Source organism: Penicillium psychrofluorescens (genome assembly GCF_964197705.1).
Source record: "Penicillium psychrofluorescens genome assembly, chromosome: 3".
Lineage (NCBI taxonomy): Eukaryota > Fungi > Ascomycota > Eurotiomycetes > Eurotiales > Aspergillaceae > Penicillium > Penicillium psychrofluorescens.
In genome coordinates, this window is record NC_133441.1 from 1,553,998 (window position 1) to 1,575,744 (window position 21,747).

The window sequence follows — 21,747 nt, forward strand, 5'->3', positions numbered from 1 at the left end:
CGCCGAGCTCGACACAAAGCACAGCTTGGGCTGAGTCTGCCCCTGTACACCATTGTGTCCAGGTTCCGAAAACAGTAATCACTTCGGTTGAGAAGGTTAGACGAGTTTTATGAGGCAAGGTGAAGAGGGGGTCTGCTTGACTTAAAACTAATAAATGGGGCGGGAAGCTCAATAGACGGCTGAAAGCCTAAATCTGACTCGCCCACAGCCGTACGCGGAGTGCAGTGAAATAATTGGACTGGATTCTCCGGCAAGTGGGCCATAGCGAGTTCTATACTGCTTTGGGTTAATTAGGTTGGTTCCGTCCTCACATTGGGAGCTTGGCATTTGCTTATTTACTGTGGTAATAAACTAGTAAACCAGCTCTATTGAGGCGGTGCTAGCATGTGGTTGGCATTTTAGTACAGGCCCTAAAAATAAATACAGTAACTTCCAAGTTAACGTTTCATGCTAACTTCCTAGCCAATTAGACACTGAAGATAATTAGGTCTTTCAGCCTGCAGTCCGCCTTGACTCTTTCCTGTAGTTTTCGTATAAGCGAACCTTATCTATGATCCAAGGCTGAATTAAAAAAACCGATGTTCTAATACTGTGGAAAGACCGATGAGTGGCAAGATTTGATGATCATTATTTTCGATGCTGGGGGCTAGAAGTCCGCTCAGCCATCGGCTAGCTGATCAATTGCGAAGTGTATTCCAAATAGGGAGCGAGTTTTAGTGGTCAAAAAATCATAAACGAAACAGGGGGTGGTGGGAGAGAAGTTATAAATTTTGGTTCATATCTATTCAACGGAAGAATACTAAGCTTCTTACATTTACTCAATTTTTTATCCTGCCGAGTACCTCTAGTACGCAGCCTATCTACTACACAACATACCTTCACTACTGAGCTATCACAATGCGTCTTTTCTCCTACATTCTTGTCACTCTCATCGCATCTGCATCGGCCCTTGGACTTTCAACAACGGCTGGATGCGAGGGAAAGACCAGGAGCAGATATCCAAACAAATGCGAAATTACTAAAGTTTTCGGCCTCCTCAACCAGGGCAAAATCCCGGCCTTCTTCTCCCGAGTCGCGCCAGATGTCAACTGGACCTTGATGGGTACTCATGCGCTTGCTGGCGAGTATCACAATCGCACCATTTTTATCACCGATACCCTAGAACGACTGGGAAGTACGATGTTTTCCCAGTCTACTTCTCTGAGGCTGCTTGACGTGATTGGTGGAGGGGATAGTGAATGGAGCGTGCAGGAATTGCATGGATTGGGGGTGTGTAAGAACGGTGAGTATTACGACTAACTAGCAATTATTCATGATACTTGGATGAGATGGCTGATACTGACGTCTTGAGTACAGGGCTCAAATACGACAACAGATTCGCATGGGTCACGCGCTGGAACACCGATGGATATATTGTCGAAGTGCGCTCGTACCTGGATTCGGCATTGGTCCAGAGAGCTATCACGGAGAATGAATCTGGCGAATACACCTACACTGATCAGCGGAGTACTTTGAAGCCGGGTCCTGTGGGCATTAATTGCGCCGCATGAGTTCAAACCCCAATGTTAGCAAATGATGTATCAAGGTGTCGTCGAATTTGCTAAGGAACCATCAGCTTTACTCTGCTGTTTTTGGCCCCTAATTTTGTATTACACTTAGTCATTTCGATGATTTAGTTCACTAGTTGTGTTTGCTTTTACGTTCAGGGGTCTACTTTAGCTCCCTAATCTCCAACAATACATTTTTGTTATACAATCTGACGCATTTCCCTTGCACCAATATCTCTTCTGTGCACAGAATTTACATCATTGCTATCAGGAGATTCTATCAGTAGCTTTCATTTTAAAATTTTATACTCATAAAAGACTGTATGGCATATCTTATATGCTTTAATACCTGTCTTGTAACAGACAGGGAGATGCAACGCCATTTCAAGCTACCTCGAAATCAGTGAAAGTTTCAGCGCTGAACAAATGGTCAAATATCGTTCCCAAAAACAAGTCTCCCAAGTACTACCTTCAAGAGATTATATTATTGGCACACATGATAAAAGAAAGGACGGTTCGAGAGACTTTTTAGCGGCGTCCAACCTCCAGCCCCATTCTTATGTAACCCTCCTCGTCGTCCTGCTTTGGTTGCTCAGGAGCCTTATCCAACGCAAAGCCGGCGATCTCGACAATGAGGCACACAATGAACTCCATAATAACGTCCATTCCGAGCATGACCCATGCACTATAGGTAGAGTCGTCAAGGATACGGAGACAAGAGTAGGTGAGGCGAACAATGATTAAAGGCATGCTCACAGCCACAGCCGGAAGGATCAGCTTCTCGCTCGGGACAATATACTGTCTGTTGCACCATGCCAGGAAAAGCTCTATAAGGAGGAGGACCGTGACGACGATCATGAGAATAATACCGACACGGCTGAGGCTGTTGTAGTGGATAGTGATGGTGCTACCGGAGGCGTTGTATTTCGACTGCGTACCCCCAACGAGGAGCAGAATCAGGGCCACTGCCATAAGAGCTTCGACGATGCGCCGGTATAAGGGCTTCAAGATGATTGGACCGTTGCGGTGGATGGAGTCGAACGCACGGCTGAGCAGGCCGACGAGCATCAAAACTAGGGGGCCAAGGCCCATGCTGTTTGTGACCATCCAGCCTATGTAAAGATTCTTATTGTAGGCATCATGGATTGAGGCGAGACGCATTGATTCACCAATGAGACGAGCCAAAGAGAGGATGACGAGGAAGCGGAAGCCGGCGCTGCGGGCCAGGCCATGCTTCCAGCAGAGGTAGATACCACCGACGAGATAGAAGGAATAGACGACCAAATCGCCAATGGAGATCTTGTCGTATATGTCGATGCTCCGCGAAACCATTGTGAACACGTGAGTATGAACGCAGGGTATGAGTGGATGCCTTTTTGACTTGCAACTGGCTGGGCTGTATGCTACCAGTGTTGGGCAAAAATGCTAACTGAGCAAAGGAAAAACGAGGTGATGTGTTTCCATTTCATGGAAACGAGACCTTTTTAAATCTTCTCTCACCATCTCCGATATCTTTTGAGAGGTTATGATACTTAATCCACCCTCCCCTTTTGGAATGCACTTCGCTTTTCGTGCAGATCGGGCTGAGCAAGCTTCTGGATCTAAACTGGCTGAAACGGCTGTGATCAACAAGCCATGGAAGGATTTGGTTTAGTGTGGGGCCATAATTCAAAATTGCCATATTTAGCGCGTACTAAATGCTAACTGGATCCTGGCACAGCCGCAGTCACGTAGTGTAAGAATCGGATTAGAGGCACCCCTAAGCTGATGAGTTGGTTTTTATATATACACATGTTAGGGCCGTTGAGATACGTATATGTTATAGGACCTTCATACGAAGTCCTATTATAGTTATACTTAGCTAAAGTTTTATGAAGCCTTATGTATTAACCGCCTTTCTATTCTACTATGTTTTCCCCTTATTATGTTTTCCCCCTTATTTATTCCTTTTCTCTTTAACGAATCCTTCTTATACATAGGATACTCTATTAATTAATATAATTTGGCTTGTTCCCTAATAATCAGGTACCTAAAATCGCCAAAATTAGGTTTAGGCTCTTATTTACAAAGCTGAATCCTAGAGGTCTTTATATAAAGGGGTAGGTAGCGCATTTAGTTTACCCTATCTACCTTTTTATTCTATTCTTATTATTTTCTCTAACTAACCTATGATTCATTTAGCGCTAATTACTATATCACTAGTTTGACTAATTCCAAACATTCACTACGTGAGTTCTCTTTACCATATTTACAATATCCTATGTCCTTTTCCTAAGACAAACTTCTAGTTGTAATAGGTCAGGGAATTTATAATACTACTAGTGCAAAGAAGCCTCTATCTATGTAAGACCCCCTATAGGTATAAAGTATATGGTATAGAGATCTAGATGCTAATAAATTCCAAAGCACTCCTAAAATGAGCTTAGGAGTGCTAGCAGTCTAGCTCTATGCCTACAAAAACCCAAAGCACTCCTAAAATAGGCCGGCAGTCCGGCTCCATGCCTATAAGTATTTCTAGTTCTAGCCTATCCATATAATGCTAGAATCACAGATGCAATGGTCGCGAGTTCTCTACACTTAGTAATTAGCGGAGGTACTAGCATGAGAATTCAGATTTTCCTCCTAATATTAAGTGCCACATTTGTGCTAGAACGTTCGCCCGAACGAGAACGCAGAATAAACATATTAAGGCCATCTATGGCCGCCTCGAGCTTCACTTATAGGGGGGTTCAAAATGTCGTTATTTTTCCTATATGCTTTACTTTTATTCTATTGAGCTTCGATTTTGATTGAAAATGGGTTTATGCAATAGTCCTTTCCCTATTTTAGAGTAGGGAAAAGTTGAGGGTAGCAAATTGATGGGTACAACGCCTTTGTCTCATTAATTAGTGCGATAATTACCTTTCTAACGCCACATATGCGCAAATGCTGCGTGGATTTGGTACGAAGGCACGGTCCCCAAAGTGTGATGCCCAAAAAAGGGAGGAGTATTATGGCTATTTGCATAATAAAGGAATGTGATGGTATCGTTAATACTGGCTTATTCTTTTTCTACTAGCATGGCAATTAATCTAAGATTGTGAACAATGGTATTCTTGTTTAAATTGAAGGATTCTAAAATTCCTAAGTGTTTAGATCTGATCTTCCGTGGATAGGACCTGAGTTTTACTAAAGGTTATAGTACAAATCGAGTAGGGCGAAAACGGGTTTTTAGCTAAGTCACATCATCTCCGCCTACTGAGCGAGCTTCTTGTCGAGAGGTTAGAGCGTTAAAGCATCTATTATGCGGCGTGTATATTATGGAGGTGGTACTATGGAATCTTAAGGCATAGTGCATAGTATTCATCGCTACTTAGAGATATGGTGGGGCGGCTAAGGTCGTGCGAAGGAGAATAGAAAGAAAGCTGCTTGACTTATAAACCATTTAACTCGGCTTTGACTAGAATCAAATTTTCACTAGGTAAATATACGGGCTTGCTACAAAGTTACGAATTTGATCATAAAGTGGGCTAGTAGAAGGGATCTAAGGATTTGCTCTCGTGCTACGATTTAACCTCGTGGGTTCACCTATGTAGTTACTAAACTGTGTATAGCCTATTAATCAATGCTAGCCCCAATATATAGGTTAGTAACCCTAGGCTATAGGACTTTATGAAATTATGACTCTCTTACGTTTTGAATATCTCGACTACTAAATAGCATAGCTCTAGGTGCCTAAGGTAGACTCCATCGATGACGAAGACCATCAACTAGTCTAGCCGTCACTATCTAAGCGTATTCACACTTTGTTTGGTTATTTCCTACGGGCTATGCTCGCTCTAGACTATTAGCTAGCCTATCCCCTTATTATCTAGCGAGGAATTTGTGCCAGATCCTAGGAAGGTAGATTCTTAGAAGCGCAATAATTTATATTTAGTAAGCAGGGTAAATTCCGGCCGGATCCAATGGGTTGGCATCGTTGGATCAGCGTACAACACCGTTCATTATATGCGCTCTATAGATCCAAATTAACACATCTCAATATTAGCAGGATCCGCTTTTCTGGTTGATTCGGGTATTATCGCTCCTCTGTTACAAACAACAATTTCATATGTCGGTGAGAGTCAAGTGTGCAGTACTGGGAAATCTTTAGTCCGTAGTATCGGGGCCCGTGCCAATTTCTAGAGGTAGATAAAAGGCCCCTCTGCGATACGCTGCCCTAGACCACCACAAACTATTTTCCGGTCTTTTAGTCAAGCGTACTCCCACTCGACCCTTGATACCGCATCCTAAGCCATTAGAGAACGATTTAAATGTGAGCAGTGTATTTGCTTGATATTTTTCTGAAGAAATTGACTGGTCTCAGATCTACGTGAACCATATGCTTCTAGCTTAGATGCTTAACCAGCAAATAAATGTGCTGGAGGCGAACGAAGTCTTTGAAGAGACTGACGGATGTTTCAATTTTGCGGGCACCCTCATAGTGTACCAATTGAACAATGAGGTGCACTACGGAGTCTTGAAAATTCGTTATTCTTCTGTTTCGGATGTCCGCCTAGAGCTTCTCGAGAATGATATCCTGGTTCCTAAATCAGCCTTCTAACCTCTAGTTTTACCTAAGTTCACACGTGCACCTAATCCGCTGCCGGCCAATTCTTATATAAAGAAGCCTTAGCTGATCTGTTACGATCGAATCCGTCAAGGGCCTCAACCAAACTTAATCGTAGAATCTGTCCTTATGGAGGCAGAAATCTGTGAGCTTTTAATGGGGCACGACCATCCCAACATTGCTACGTATCTTAGCTGCTAGGTTTCTGATAGCAGAATTACCGGCCTTTGCTTCGCTAAGTATCCGTGCACCCTGATGCAAGAAGTCAACCCTGGTAGCTTAATGAAGCGAAAACTTAGAAGCTCGCGTTAAGCCACGAAGGACTGCAGTCGTGTCCTGTCTGGAATTGAAGACGGCATCAATCAAATCCATTCTCTGGGACTGGTTCATAATGATATCAATCTAAGCAACATCATGCTAGACGGTGATAGGCCAGTCATCATTGATTTTGGCTCTTGCAGAAAGGTGGGACAAAGTCTAGAAGGCGTTGGTCGCACCTATGAGTGGTACGATGAGAAAGTATAGTAGTCTGTCTTTGAAAATGATCTTAATGCTTTGGAAGAGATTCGTATATGGCTAGGAGATGATTCACGAGAGTTTCAATTTGATGAGTAGCTTTCTGATATACATTGAAATATTCCCGTATAGCAAAGTGCCGAATCTATTAGAGAAAATTGAGGATACAACATCTCAATAGATGCATTTCCACTATAGAACCATTCAATTTTTTGACACCACTCATCGTAGGCTCATGATTCGGCATGAGAATCTCCTAGAACACGAAAATCTTAGCATAGTCGTGATATATTATCATAATAGTACTTGCCATTCAGTTAGGCTTGTAATCTATAGAATTTTTGCACTAAGTTTCGTGACAGTCGCTAACTTTCACCCTTCTTCCGCTAGGCTTTTCGGTTTTGAATAGGCAAGTGTTCACTAGTTCTTCCATTGTTGCTTGCATAATGCTCTTGAGGTCGGGTAGGTCTGTTGGATTGGTTTAGGGGCGTTTTATATTCGCAGGTAATATTAACTAACAAGAAAAGTAAAATGGCTCTTCATCGTCTTATATATATCTAGGAAGGGTGCACGGCTCCCTTTTGCCTTTTAAAGCGCAGTATCTTTTTCGTGATTCTTAAAAAACGGGTCACCAAATGCATTCGCGCCACAGCCAACGTGCCATTGAAGACCGGACGATGGTAAGCAAACAGCGGCCAATGTGTTGTAGAGTTTAGATAATACGAAGAAATATCGTACTGTATGTTGTACCCTTGCATTTTCCCCATCCGTCAGCCGCAGATGAGCAACTGTTACACCCAAGCGATGGAAAAAGTTACTTAGAGATCATGAAGAGATTTGTAGACATCAAGGCATAGAAGTTGGGACCATTCGAAGCGCCGTATATTTTCTCTCGGGCATTACGGGTGAACGTGGGCTTATCTGGAGCATCGTAAAAGCAGGGATTATTATCCTATGAAAGAGGCCTCCGTTTCGCACGTCCTTGGGACTTGTCACAGGACAGTCGCAACAGCGCTAGCACGGTCCTCTAATTCACGCAAAGACCATCACCATGGCGCTATGCAAGATGCATGAAGCATGGGCGTTGATGGTCTCGTCCCATGAGAGACCGGTTAACATGCGGCTGATCAAAGTGCTAGCACGGACTCCCTGAACTCGGGGTATCACTGTACACATCGACGAAACTATACGCATTGAGCAGCAGTTCGCTGGGCATTAGCACCGATCTTATAGTACTTTTCAGTAAAATTGAATTATAACCTTACTAAATTTTCATACATAACGTACTACGTAATGGAGCTCTAATGGGATGCATGATATGTCCCCACTGACCCCACACGGAGAAATAGCTCGGAGAATCTAGCAACAGTCCAATCGTGGTTCGTAGAGACATTGATCACCAGATACACATCCCAGGCGCCCCTCATGATCTGATTTCGTTCTAGACTGACTGGCCAGTAAAGCTTGAAATATAAATAACCCCTTTTTAACCACCTCTACCCTGCTAGACATCATCTCAAACACAAAACAATTCAAGCTCCAATATCACAACCACAACAACAAAAATGGCTAGCACTGGCATTCCCAAAACGCAAACCGTCGCTCTTGTCCGTGACTTAGGTGGAACAGTCGAGTTCAAGACTGACTACCCCGTTCCCATGCCGGGGACAAATGAAGTCCTAGCCAAAGTGCTATATACCGGAGTTTGCCAGAGCGGTTCGTTCTCCCCTCTCTGCCTCGTTCCCTCCCTTTCCATCTAGAGCAACTACTGAATCATAGTCTCACACGTACATTCACAATATACTCTAACATTTTGATTAAAAAAAGACCTCCACACCAAAGCTGGCACAGCCGCCGGACCCGATGGCACGCCAATTACAAAAATCAAGCTCCCGCACGTCGGCGGCCACGAAGGAATTGGAGAAATCGTTGCGCTAGGCCCAGACATCACACACAGCCACGGACTGAAAGTTGGCGGACTAGTGGGGATCCGGTTTTCGAGCCGCATCTGTCGGCGGTGCGAGTTTTGTCTTGCCGGTACGGAGCAGTACTGCATTAAAAGTACCAATCATCTCCACCATGAGGATGGGAGCTTTCAGCAGTATATTGCGCTCGATGCGGATTATTTGACGGTTCTTCCGAATGATGTGGATCCGAAGGTTATGGGGCCGGTTCTTTGTGCGGGATTGACGGCTTATAAGGTATATTTTTTTGGAACTTGAGAAAGTGAATGGATGCTTATGAGAGAGTATAGGCGGTTTTGAATACCAATATTCGTCCAGGGAACTGGTTGGTTGTTGTGGGTGCGGGAGGTGGTCTTGGTCATTTGGCAGGTACGTGTTTCTCATTTCTCGGAAGATGCAAACTGAGTGGTCCATGTGACTAACAAATGAACAGTTCAATACGCAAAGGCACAAGGTGCATTGGTCATCGGCGTGGACACTGGCCCCGGAAAACGAGACTTCGTCCTTGGCATAGGCGCCCAGGAATTCATCGACTTCGCAACCGAGGACCCGATTCAAAAAGTACACGCCATCACAGGATTAGGCGCACACGCCGCGGTTGTAACGGCTGGCAATGCAAAGGCTTTTGCACACGCTTGTGAGATGCTGCGGGTCGGAGGTACATTAAGCTGCGTGGGTATTCCCCCCGGAAACCCATGCCTCGAGACGCCTATCTGCACGATCGTCATCAAGGGGCTGAGAATCACGGGGAACCTTGTTGGTTCTTTGAAGGAATGCATGGAGGCAGTGGATTTAGTGCGTCGGGGTGTGGTCAAACCGGTAATCAAAGTCCGACCATTCAAGGATTTACCACAGGTTTATGAGGAGATGGAGAAGGGTGATATCGCTGGTAGAATTGTGCTCCAGGTTGCAGAGTGATGTGAAATATCACAGGATAGGTTGTATCAGCCAGCTCGAATCATCTTCAACCAATGCACATCATTCATCAAGATCACCGCCTGGTTAACTCTCGGCTTCTCTGTAATTTTGTACGCTGCGAGTCTCGGCTGCTTGAGGTATACGCCACCTGAGATCTGCGCCTGGTTCGCAGAGCCCAACAGACAGTAAGCGAGCTGGAGCCATGACAAGAGCTTCGGCGGTCTTTTTCCGGAGAATAGAGTTCAGCACAGAGTCCTGCTCCAGAAAAGGTAGAATTTTCTGGTACAATGCATGCAAGAAATCCTGTGGTCCCAACTCGAATCCATTATAAGGCCCATTGGTGGAAGTGAACAAAACAGTATCTGCAAGGGAATTTGCAACTTCGAAGCATTTAAGTAACTACATGGGGAATGTTAGCCGAGAGCACAAGGGTAAAATAGGCAAAACCCCCACCTGGTCTCTTCCTAGAGGAAGCAAATCTGCCTCAGAGAACCAGCGCAATGACTGAAGCAGATCATGACCGACCTGGGAAGGAAAGCCGAACGTCATGACAGCTCTATCAGCAGACGAAGAGAGCAGGCCCAGACGCAGGGCCTCTTGCCAGAGGATTGTCCGCATCCATTCACGGGTGATGTGATAGTCTGCTGTTCGTGTTGAGATGCGGTCTGGTACACTTATACACAGTGAGGACAATTTTGTCTCAGTGTCTGTCAAGTCTGAGGGCGCCGTTATTCCAACGCAGGATTTACGCCGGACTGAGATGCAGTCGAATGCGAGAAAAAGCCTGGCTAACTCTAACAAGCCCTGAACATGAACATCAGATGATGTACCATGTGCAAGGTGTATCAATGGCAGTGGATCTTTGTATGACGGAGCAAGGCCGATATGAAGTGCATATCCCCTTCCAATAAGTTGTTAGTGACAGCATAGATGGATTTCAAAAAGGCTTACCTCTCGGATACCCAGAGCAGCGGGAAGACCAGCTCGCAATTCACAATCAGTGGCCCATCCAGCCCCGGTTTATTACTCTGCCTCTCATCCAAGCCAAGAATCTGAGCTTGAGCGATCGCCTCTTGAATGAACATCATCGCCTTGGTTGGCTGATTGACCTTTGCATAATAGACATGCAAGAAGAACGAGACCAAAATGTTGCTGATCTCAAGGTATTGTTCATTTTGTGGGTTTTCGTGTCCACGCATCCAGAGGCAAGCCTGCGCCATTACTGCGCCGTCCAAAGCTCGGTCCCCACCTTCAACTGGGGGAAGCTGCAGCTGGGCCATTGTGGCTGCGCAGAGTGCCGCTGCAAGATACGATGGACTTCTAGTCCTGTTACCAGGTTCTATGTCAACAAGCCTTTGCAGCAGGGCATCAGCATTGACGACGGGCCATACACTGTACGAGTGCTGCTGGTAGAGACGCACGACCGAGGCGAGGGCATCCTTGGGAATGTGCGGAGGAACATCCTGTGGCCCTATATTGCAGGAATTCTCCTGAGAATCCCCAATATCACATTGGAGGTCTGCAGCAGCTGGCTGGATCTCTTGCTGATGATTGCCAGCTGGGCGGCGCCCCTTAGGCCCCCGTTTGCGCGCCGGTCTCAGATATGTACACGGCACACGTTTGATGGCGCCGCGGCAGGTGTCACAGGGCCAGGAGCCACTGCATTTTAGTTTGCGGGCGATGCAGATGTCGCAGGCTCGTTTGGGGGGCATATGTGGTGGGACGGTGGGATGCGGAGGGGAAGTCGGCAAACCTGCCGATCTATAAGATGGAGTATTATCCGGAGTGGGTCAGCATGTTAGGGCCAAAGTTCAGGTGTACCCAATGAAGCTATCCTAACTTTAAATCTTGACTCCTTAGTTTTTAGTCCCTTCAATTTCCACCTTTCAGAAGAGATTTGGATGCTGAGTCTAGTAATGAATGCAGAAGTTACGCTCGCCACCTAAGGCGATAAAGAGAAAAAAGACCTCGCTTTTTGGGACATCTCCCGGTCTTGGATTATCGCTCGACTACTATCCCCTCTAGACGTCAGTGGGTTAATTGTTTCCGAACTGCACAAATCAGAAGTGCATCCGCATCCGTATCTAACACTTCTGGGCTGACCCTCAAGACAACGACGGAAACGTCAGTATGCGCCTCGGCCGCTATCACCACCACTACCGCCAATACTCACATACGAACAGCGCTGTTGAACGCCCCGACCATCTAGGGTGCGCAAGTGGCAGGGATCAGATCACAAATACCGAATACGTGACCTGATTCAGAACCCAGAGTCAGCTGACACGGTGCGCAAGAACACCGATTGATTGAACGAATTGGAAAACAACACGAAACTGGTAAAACCACATGTTTGGCACCGTCATCTACCGTCCTCAAACGGAAGAATTTGATGTGGAACACGCAAAGGCACAAGCCGTCGAGAAAGCCATAGAGAGCGAACTGACGGCTGGCACAAATGGCTAGGAATATAACTGGGGCGAAACATATATCATGCATTCTTAGCTATAGGATTTCACCAATGGAGGTAATACTGCCGTTTTCCATCTGCTCCCAGAAAGAGTGAGACCGTCTATACCTTATAGCTGGAGATTGTGGTCTCAAAATCTTCCGGCTCTCGGCCTAGCAGTTCGCGCAGGAGTGGGGACGCGACACTGGCCTCGCCTTGACGGAATGCTTCGAACGCAGTTGCCCAGGGTTTGGAGAGATCTACTCCACGATAAGTGAAATTTGGCGGTACCTGAGACTGCTGTGCAAACTCTTCATCCGAGACCTGACGGATTTTCACTGGCTTCTTAGCAATTTTGGCCAGAATGTCCACAGTTTCTTCAAGAGTCCAGGTCCGGGAACCTGAAAGGAGAACCGTGGAATTACGGTATTGGAATTCCTTTGGCTCTTTGGCAAAGATTCTCAGAAGCTCCGCAGTTCCCTCGCCCAATTCTTCACGCTTAACCCAAGAGATTCCAGGTCCAGAACCATCGTGTGCAATCTTGATCTCGTCGACGGGGTTATTGGGATCAAAAAATGCGGTGTAGAGGGGGTACGACTCAGAGTAGAGACCTTCGCGCACAACTGTGTAGGCGAACCCGGGGTGCTGGTGCCTGCACTCTTCAAGATACTTTTCGGTGTCTAAATGGGCACGCATTACATGCGCCACAGTTTCATTGTTGGCTTCGCTGCCAGTAAACCCGGCGAAGCCCAGGGAACCGTAGAAAATGTACTTCACTCCACTGCGAAGAGCAAAGTTGATTGCCGCCCTGTGACGCTTTAAATTCTCGAGGTTAGTTGCCATCTCTCCGATAGAGGGAACCCTTCTGAAAGACCGAAGACTCACCTCGGCTCGGTGCTCATATTCGACTGAGGGATATGATATCAAGAAAAGGGTTTCGACGCCATCAAAAGCATGCTCAAGCGACTTGTCATCGTCATAGTTAGCCTGGCGGACAGTGGCTCCGGCAGCAGAGGCCAAGGCTAGATTGGCAAGGTTGCGAGCGACAAACACGAGGTCTTTAGCAGGAAAACGAGGAAGAAGGTGCTTGACAGTGCTACCGCCAATGCCACCCGAGGCGGGAAAGACGCCGATTGTGTGGCTGGCCATCAGAAAACAAGAGACGGATTATCGGTAGGACAAATTTATTTTCCTGAGACAAGGTAGATTGTTTTGAAGCATAAGTTTCATGCTCCTGACGTCTCTCGATTATAAAGGCCCTGCTGATCGGAGAGTTTTCATGACGATGGGAATTAAGCATACAGAAAAGTGGGGCCTGGGAAAATCGCCGCAGACGTGATATCCACATCACGGACCGACTATTGAGACACGGGTCTAAATGTCTCCGAAGCGGCCGCTTTGATTACTGAGCGATGCCCAGTATCTTTGCTCAAATTTACCTCGTTGATATACACCGAAGTGAATCGGAATGTCAGGGTTTCGGCGCAACAGTCGATAACCGGCGCTGCGAGCAGTCTTCGAGATCTTTGATGTGTGACTTCAACGGTCCACATAGGGGACTCCGGAAAGGCCGGCTAGTCGGACCACATTTTCGGGAATCAAGAGCTGTTAATGTGACTTGTCTGTAATTTGTCTCGGACTAAGCACTGTTTCGACTCTTAACCAGCAATTTATCTCGTAAAACTATTCGACTCCTGACTTTTTCGTCTGCGACCTCTGTCAAACTACCTAATTCTTCTGGTATCCCTCACTAGCTAATTTCCAGGAATAGAACAAACGTCAAGATCCGAGCCTAATTAGGATGACATCTCACGTCACCTCTAATCACCTGCTCTTGGCAGTCCTGAGCACTCAGTAAACGCATAGTTCTTTGTGGAGCACTAGCCCGTACAGGGCCACGAGTTGAACCGAAAATTGGCTCTGCATAATGTATAACACCATTTTGGCAGCCACAAAGATGCCTTGTTCCGCCTGGAGATTGATATGCCAGATGTGAAGGAGGCGTCTGCATCTATTGGCGTCCTACATGATGGCGAGGGTGCTTTTTCAAAAGAACATCGGTCTGCGAGATATCGAGGATCATATACGGCCACAATGATATTGGAAACGGCTCTGTCGTGGCAGCATGTGCACCCTCTCAGTCTCATACCCCCGTCGTTCCTGATCAGTGTCGCCGATGCAGGCGACGTGGCCGAGATTTCGGTCAAGATTGTTCTTATTCCTCTCCTCCTGGAGTTGTGGGCAGACCTATTCTCTTCATTATCCAAACAGATATTAACTTGCGTTTATACGTTCAGGGGACTGCTGCAATGACACCCTCCTTTAAATACTGGTTATGATATCTATATAGTACCAATAAGCCCATTAAACTCGACTGTAGCTCTACAATAACATAATCTAGGAGGTGACAGCTTTTGCCGCCGATCTATAAAATGGAGGTTTATTACTTCTTGGTAACTCTGATTATACTCACGCCACTCGTATTTTGGGCAAACAGATAGTAGCAATAACCTTGTTTGGACAAGATATGGAGAAATAAATTCATATCATGTAAATATGAAGCTCCACAAAAGTTTTCATTTTCACTCATTGTTCGGGCCGAGTGGGCTTGCAGTCAATTGACGGGAAGGTCCACGCCGTTGATCGATGCTCAACGACGTCACCGGTGAGCATTTCTGTCCCGCCCTCCACTTTCTTCACTCTCCACCTTGTTGCCATCTTCATACTTAAATCTTCCTTCATCTCCAGGGTTTCTTTTCTTCCACTGTCCTCCTATAACACACACACACACACACAGAGACAATGGCCGAAAAACCTCTCTCCGCGCCCAGCACGGACGTAAGAAATCTTACCAACCTCGCTCGAAACCTACAATATACTAACAACCAAAAAAGGCTGAAGTCCTAATCTCCCAAGAAACCAGCCCCGAGCAGACCTTCACCACCTTCACAACGTCCACGGCCTGGACACTCGGCACAGCCCTCCGCAACAGAATCCTGTCCCTCCCACAAACCCAACGCAAACCAGCCCTGATCTCCATTGCATTGGCAACAGCAACACCAAGCTCCGGACCGCTGCACGTGATATTCCAATGCGCAACAGAGAGCGGTACGATCCCAGACAACGAGAACTGGGTGCGGCGGAAGCGGAACACCGTGCTGCGTTGGGGCGTGTCGAGCTGGGCGATGCGGATGAAGATGGTTGGCGGTTTGGGCGCGGGTGCGAGTGCAGCGGGGGTCGAGGGGGCGTTTGTGAATAAGTATGCGCTGGCGAGTGCTAATGGCGGGGCTGTCGCGGATGAGTATGCTATTCATGGCGGTGGGTATCCGGTTAGAGTGCGTGGGGTTGAGGGTGTTGTTGCGGTCGTTGTTGTTTCCGGGTTGAAGCAAGAGGATGACCATCAGGTCGTGGCGGAGACGATTAGGGAGGTTGTTGCGCAGGGGTCTTAGGGAGCCTGTCTAATCTACTAGTGTAAGGGAATACGGGAGGTAGCTCTAGAGAAGAATATAGTGGAATGCAGAGGTATCATGGTATTCCTCGAGCCGGTGAAGGCCCCCTCGTGCGACGGGCTTAGAATAGCCCGCGCGGACTAACACACACACAAAAAGGGAAACTGAATATGAAGAGGGAAAAACTCCAGGGGTAATGCCACGAAAGATAATTTTACAGTTCGTCATGGTCCAGCGGCTCGTCGTCGTCCTCCGGGGGAGCACCAGAGCCATACAGCTTGCTGGTGATCGGGTAGGCGACGCTGGAGAGCTGCTCCTTCTGCTCCTCGAAGTCCTCGGTGGTGGCGGTGATGGCGTTGTCCTCGAGCCAGTCGGTGACCTCCTTGACGGCATCGAGGATAGCCTGCTTGTCATCCTCATCGATCTGGCCGCCGAGGCCGCTCTCGTCGTTGGCCTGGTTCTTCAGGCTGAAGGCGTAGTTCTCCAGGCCGTTACGGGCCTCGATCTTATCCTTCATGGCCTTGTCTTCCTCGGCGAACTCCTCGGCTTCCTGGACCATGCGCTCAATCTCCTCCGTGGTAAGACGGCCCTTGTCGTTGGTGATCGTCACGGACTCCTCCTTGCCAGTGCCCTTGTCGCTGGCGCTGACCTTGAGGATACCGTTGGCGTCGAGGTCAAACGACACCTCGATCTGGGGAACACCACGCGGGGCCGCGGGGATGTCGTTCAGCTCGAACTTGCCGAGCAGGTTGTTGTCCTTGGTCATCGACCGCTCACCCTCGAAAACTTGGATCAATACCGTAGGCTGGTTGTCGGCCGCAGTCGAGAAGATCTGCGACTTGCGGGTAGGGATGACAGTGTTGCGGGGGATGAGCTTGGTCATCACACCACCAGTGGTCTCAATACCCAGAGTCAGGGGATTGACATCCATCAGGACGAGCTGCGTTGTGCTCTCATCGCCAGCGAGGACACCACCCTGAACGGCGGCACCGAAAGCAACAGCCTCATCGGGGTTAATACCCTTGCTAGCCTTCTTGCCACCGAAGAACTCCTCCAGAAGAGACTGGACCTTAGGGATACGGGTAGAACCACCAACAAGAACGATGTCGTCAACCTCGCTCTTCTTGACCTTGGCGTCCTTGAGAACCTGCTCCACAGGCTTCATGGTCTTCTTGAACAGATCCATGTTCAGTTCCTCGAACTTGGCGCGAGTCAGGGTCTCGGAGAAATCGTTGCCGTTGTGGAAGGCCTCGATCTCAATGCGAGTGGACATCTGCGAGGATAGCGTGCGCTTGGCCTTTTCGACCTCCCGCTTCAGCTTACCCATGGACTTGGCGTCCTTGGAAACATCGACGTTGTTCTTCTTGTTGTACTGCTTGACGAAGTAGTCCATCACACGGTGGTCGAAATCCTCACCACCAAGGTGGGTGTCACCAGCGGTAGCCAGAACCTCGAAGACGCCCTCCTCAATGGACAAGAGAGAAACATCGAAGGTACCACCACCGAGATCGTAGACGATAACCTGGCGCTCCTGCTCGCCCTCGCCCATCTTATCCAGACCATAGGCGATAGCGGCAGCGGTAGGTTCGTTGACCACACGCAGAACGTTGAGGCCGGCAATGGTACCGGCATCCTTAGTAGCCTGTCGCTGGGCGTCGTTGAAGTAGGCGGGGACGGTGACAACGGCGTGGGTAACCGTCTTGCCTAGGTAGCCCTCGGCAATTTCCTTCATCTTGCCCAGGACCATGGCGGAGACTTCCTCGGGGGTCAGGGTCTTGGGAGAGTTGTTGACGTCGACCTTGACATTAGGCTTGCCATCCTTGTTGACAACCTTGAAGGGGAACGTCTTAGCGTCCTTCTGGACATCCTTGTCATCGAACTTGCGACCAATCATACGCCTAGAAAAGTTTTGTTAGAAAATTTGAGACGCAAATTGATCAGCCCAGACCACACTCACTTGATGTCAAAGATTGTCCGGTGCGGGTTCGAAGCATATTGGTTCTTCGCGGCGTCACCGACGAGGCGTTCCTCATCCGTGAAAGCGACGTAAGACGGGGTAATACGGTTTCCTTGGTCGTTGACCAGAATCTCGACCTTGCCATTTTGCATCACACCGACGCAACTGCAGATAAGTTAGCAAGGATATTCAGACCAGCCCGAAAAAAGAGACACATACGAATAGGTAGTTCCCAGATCGATACCGATAACAGATCCATACTCCTCCTGCTCGGAGACCTCGGCGCTGGCCGGGGTGCCGAACAAGGCCAGCGGCGCAATGAGCACCAGAAGAAGGTAGAAGATGGTGGTCCAGGTGAAGGACGAGGACGCACCGTCGCGGGGCGATAGGCGCGGCATTATGAATGGATGTTTTTTGAGTCCGATACTCCCAAGAGAGAAAGAATCACAGACGAAGCTGTCTCAAGCTCCAAGTCTCGCGCGCAGCCCAACCGTGAAGAGGCGCAAACAAAGACAGGAAGAAACTCTGAGCCTGGCTCTATAGAAAGAGGAAGGACGAGGGACGGCACCCGGTGGCAGAGGGAAGGGGAAGGAAGGGAATTGGGTGAAGACGAAAGGGATGAGTTGCGGAGGAGAAGAAGTTCGGGGAGGCAAACCAATACTCTTGTACTGGCGAAAAGCACACGATGTCCTCTTCAGCGGGAAAGGTCACTCCTCGGGTTCTGATTGGTGGGACAGCGTTCGGCGCGGGTGACTCAGCGGGCTTAGTCACGGTTAGCCAAAAGGGGGCTAGGGCAGGGTTAAACCCAGGGACCAGCTGCAAGGAGCACCAATCACAGCCGGGGGGCCGGCCGATCGAATTTGCTAGAAACAACAGGGGCGATCTGGCTGCCACGTAGTATACTCGGAGTATACTCGGAATAGTTACACTATTGACGGGACCAACTACAGTAATAGTCTAGACTGACGTGTCCTGTTCTATTCCGGGTTGCGGCTGAGTAGAATCAACAGAGCCACACTCTATGTAGGCATTATTCTAACAACCCAGCCGCCACCGTCGAACCACCGGCCCGGAGCACGATCCGCGTCGGTGCTTCCAACGGCACGGCCTGGTCCATCTCGACCACCACGCGAGCCACAGTGCCAGGGCCAACGATCTTCGGCCGCTTCTTCAGAGCAGCACCGGAGGACTTATCGAGAGCGGCCACCAGCTTGCTGATACGGCCGGGAACATGAAGCCGGCCGCGATGCACATCCACCATCATAGGCATGAGGTGTTCGAACGCGAGAACCTTGGCGGTGAAGCTAGTAATGGTGGGGATGGGGGCGGATGCCCGACATACAACGTCACCGGAGCGCAAATGGATCGGGTCGATGTTCGCCAAGTTCAGGACGACATTCTGGCCGGCAACGGCCCAGTCGCTCGGCTCGCTGTCTACCTCGACGCTGCGGATCGTGGCCGTCTCGCCGCTGGGCATCGTGAGGATTTGGTCGCCCATCTGTAAACTACCCGCGTCTAGGCGCCCAGAGATAGAGAGAGGGTTCTGCACGCCGCCTCGGAAGACATCACCAATGGTCATGCGTAGCGGCTTGTCGAGTCCGTGCGTGTAGGGCTCGGAGGTCTCCAGCTCCTCGATCAATGTCGGGCCCGTATACCAGGAGGCGTGCGGGTCCTTACTCCGCTGGCTGATGTTATCGCCCTGGAAACCAGAACAGGGCACGAACGAGATGTTCTGAGCTTGAAACCCGGCAGTCGTCAAGAACGAGGAGATCTGCTGCTCGATCTCCTCGAAGCGGCCCTTGTCCCACTGGATGGTGTCCATCTTGTTCACGGCAACAACGATCTTTTGAACGCCCATGCTGCGCACGAGTAAGGCATGCTCCTTAGTCTGGCCTTTCAAGCCCGACTCGAATTTGCCCACGCTCGAGTCGATCACCAGCACTGCAAAGTCTGCTTGACTGGCGCCTGCAATCATGTTCGGCACAAAGTCGCGATGGCCTGGGGCATCAACAATCGTAAAGGCAGTGCTGTCCGTCTCGAACTTGTTGGTGGCAATATCAATCGTGACGCCTCGTGCTCGCTCTTCCGAGCCTTGATCCAATACCCAGGCGAGAGCAAAAGAGCCCTTTCCGATTTTCTCGGCCTCACGCCGATACTTGTCCAACGTTCGTTGGTCGATCGCCTTTTGATCCGCCAATAACCGTCCCATTAGAGTACTCTTTCCAGCGTCGACATGACCTGCAACCCGTGAGCAATTTCGAACCCTCTTGCAGCGCTCAGGGCTTACCGATCACCACAAAATTGGCGGATTTCTTCCGAGTAGACTTCTTGTACTCCTCCAAGACATCCAGATTCTTGCTCTTGACGGTCACTTTCTCCTCGACCGACAAATTGCTCAAGCCACCTGCTAGTTCGCCCTGGGCCTTTTTCTTGTCGCCGTTTTTGGATGCCGACGGTTTTGATTTGAATCCTGCGTGATATTAGGCGGTTGTTCCAACCTTGCTGCGAAATGCCAAACCTTTCGCGGTGTTCTGTGCATTCAGAACGACGTCGTCCGGGCTCGGGCCTGCAAAGTCAAAGGGTTCAGCATGGTTTTGTCCGTAGATCCTCAGTAAATCTACGCTGTTCGAGTGCAAGTGGCTGGGCTCATGCGCTGGAATTGTAGTCGCGCCGACAATCGTGCTGGCAAATGTGGATGGCGAGGCGCGAATATCGATCTTTGGCTTTTGTTCTTCTGGTTCCTCTTCGGACGGCACTTCTGTCCCCTGTACCGGTGGTGACATGGATGGTGCAGCAGACTGGCTCTTCTCTGGGGACGGCTTCCGCGCCGAAGACGATGTTGATAAACCCGGTTTAGACAAGCGTTGAAGAGAATCATTCCCTTCCGCGGGTCTTGGTGATTTTGCATTGTTGGCAGCTAGCCTGTCGCGAATGGACAAAGACGGGCCTCGCAACTCAGGCGATGGCACCTCCGTCTTCTCGAGCTGAGGGGTTGACGGGGCCATTGCCACTGGCGTCGAACCGCTCTTCTCGCCTTCTTTCTTCTTGCGAGCTGCAGCTAGCGCAGCAAGTTTGGAAACCTTCCCACCACTTTCAGGCGCGCCACCTAGCAGCCCGAGGCGCGGGCACAGCGGTTCAACCAGGATATCGGCTTTTCGGTGGGGAGGAACATTGAGCCAGGGACAGTCGCGGAAAAAATCGGCCGCAGAGAAATGAGCCGTCGAGGGCGGATATGGAGCAGGGTATGCCGGCACTGGGAAGACCTGTTAGAAACATTGCGCAAACTTCGGGAGCGGCGTCAGTTTCGAGTCTTGAGCGAGGAAAGAAATGAACCGTGTAGCACTGGGTAGTTTCACAACACACCTTTTTTTTCAATGGTATATCCGTCATCACTTGCATACACGCAGTGTCGTCTTCCTCCAACCACCGCAGAACCCAGCCGCGACACATCGATCAAACCACATCTCAGGGAACCAAAGCGCTTACCGGCTTTAGCAGTCGGCTGCTGCTTCTTAATCTCCTTCTCCTTCTTGCCTAATACCACAAACATTAGCCCGTGGTTACTCAATGAATCGAGAAACAAGAACAAACAGCCTCATAACATCCAAGCCCGTGAAGAGAAAAAAAGAGAAAAAAGAAAGAAAAAGCATACCCCGCAAGTAATTCACAGTCTTCGGCACATCATTATAATAATGCCACAGCGATTCCTGAACCTCCTCCTTAGTCGCAGTCACCGGCGGATTCCCTGCGCGGAGCTGCTGAAGTACATCAGTCGTACACTGCTGAACAAACTCCTGCTCTGCGGGATCGGGCGAGTCATAGCCGTCGTCTTCGTCGTACAGATCGTCATCATCGAAGCTGACATCTTTGATGCGGTGTCTCGACATTTGCGCGGTGGAGATGGAGGGGAGGGGAGGGATGGAGGGGTATTCAGTTGTGAGGGAGGGAGTGTAGGTTAATGGGGGGAGAGGGAGGGAAGGAGGACGGAGTGGAGAGAACAAAGTGAAGAATTAACTCGGCGGTAGAGGTGAAGGGAGAGAGAAAGAGAGAGAGAGTGTGTGTGTGTGGTCGAGACAAAGCGGGAGATAGATGTCGTGGGGTGGTCGGGAAGCTATGCTGACCACGTCATGCTCCACTTAAACGATCTCTCAAGTATTACGACCGAACAATAGTTAATGAATCTAGCACTGTGTACATTCCAGGCCGAAATAACAAGCCTACCTACGTCTATCCGCCAAAGACCATGTCAGAGCCTATCATGACCAGTCATCATCAAGACCGAGGAAGAAAAAGCAGCGCGCACATAACAATCAAGAATTAAAAAAACCAACAAAAAACGTGCGCTTTGCAAGCCAAACATAA

At 48.9% G+C, this 21,747-nt stretch overlaps 6 protein-coding genes across 6 annotated transcripts; 2 read left to right on the plus strand and 4 right to left on the minus strand.

The window, feature by feature from the left end:
- Positions 1–2,075: 2,075 nt before the first annotated feature.
- PFLUO_LOCUS4718 (uncharacterized protein) lies at positions 2,076–2,879 on the minus strand (the record flags this gene model as incomplete). The annotated part of the gene is made up of 1 exon (XM_073782096.1): positions 2,076–2,879. One exon carries the CDS (start codon positions 2,877–2,879, stop codon positions 2,076–2,078), a length of 804 nt encoding a protein of 267 aa, XP_073638786.1.
- A 5,337-nt stretch (positions 2,880–8,216) lies between these two features.
- PFLUO_LOCUS4719 (uncharacterized protein) lies at positions 8,217–9,533 on the plus strand (the record flags this gene model as incomplete). Its single annotated transcript, XM_073782097.1, has 4 exons — positions 8,217–8,367; positions 8,479–8,852; positions 8,906–8,984; positions 9,049–9,533. The coding sequence occupies 4 exons, from the start codon at positions 8,217–8,219 to the stop codon at positions 9,531–9,533; spliced, it is 1,089 nt and encodes a 362-aa protein (XP_073638787.1).
- Positions 9,534–12,102: 2,569 nt separating this feature from the next.
- PFLUO_LOCUS4720 (uncharacterized protein) lies at positions 12,103–13,128 on the minus strand (the record flags this gene model as incomplete). Its single annotated transcript, XM_073782098.1, has 1 exon — positions 12,103–13,128. The coding sequence occupies one exon, from the start codon at positions 13,126–13,128 to the stop codon at positions 12,103–12,105; it is 1,026 nt and encodes a 341-aa protein (XP_073638788.1).
- Positions 13,129–14,781: 1,653 nt separating this feature from the next.
- On the plus strand, positions 14,782–15,428 carry PFLUO_LOCUS4721 (uncharacterized protein; the record flags this gene model as incomplete). Its single annotated transcript, XM_073782100.1, has 2 exons — positions 14,782–14,817; positions 14,874–15,428. The coding sequence occupies 2 exons, from the start codon at positions 14,782–14,784 to the stop codon at positions 15,426–15,428; spliced, it is 591 nt and encodes a 196-aa protein (XP_073638789.1).
- Positions 15,429–15,642: 214 nt separating this feature from the next.
- Positions 15,643–17,783, minus strand: PFLUO_LOCUS4722 (ATPase with role in protein import into the ER; the record flags this gene model as incomplete). Its single annotated transcript, XM_073782101.1, has 3 exons — positions 15,643–17,326; positions 17,386–17,550; positions 17,605–17,783. 3 exons carry the CDS (start codon positions 17,781–17,783, stop codon positions 15,643–15,645), a joined length of 2,028 nt encoding a protein of 675 aa, XP_073638790.1.
- Positions 17,784–18,415: 632 nt separating this feature from the next.
- On the minus strand, positions 18,416–21,272 carry PFLUO_LOCUS4723 (uncharacterized protein; the record flags this gene model as incomplete). Its single annotated transcript, XM_073782102.1, has 5 exons — positions 18,416–19,623; positions 19,673–19,855; positions 19,904–20,638; positions 20,872–20,919; positions 21,038–21,272. The coding sequence occupies 5 exons, from the start codon at positions 21,270–21,272 to the stop codon at positions 18,416–18,418; spliced, it is 2,409 nt and encodes an 802-aa protein (XP_073638791.1).
- Between the last annotated feature and the right edge of the window lie 475 nt (positions 21,273–21,747).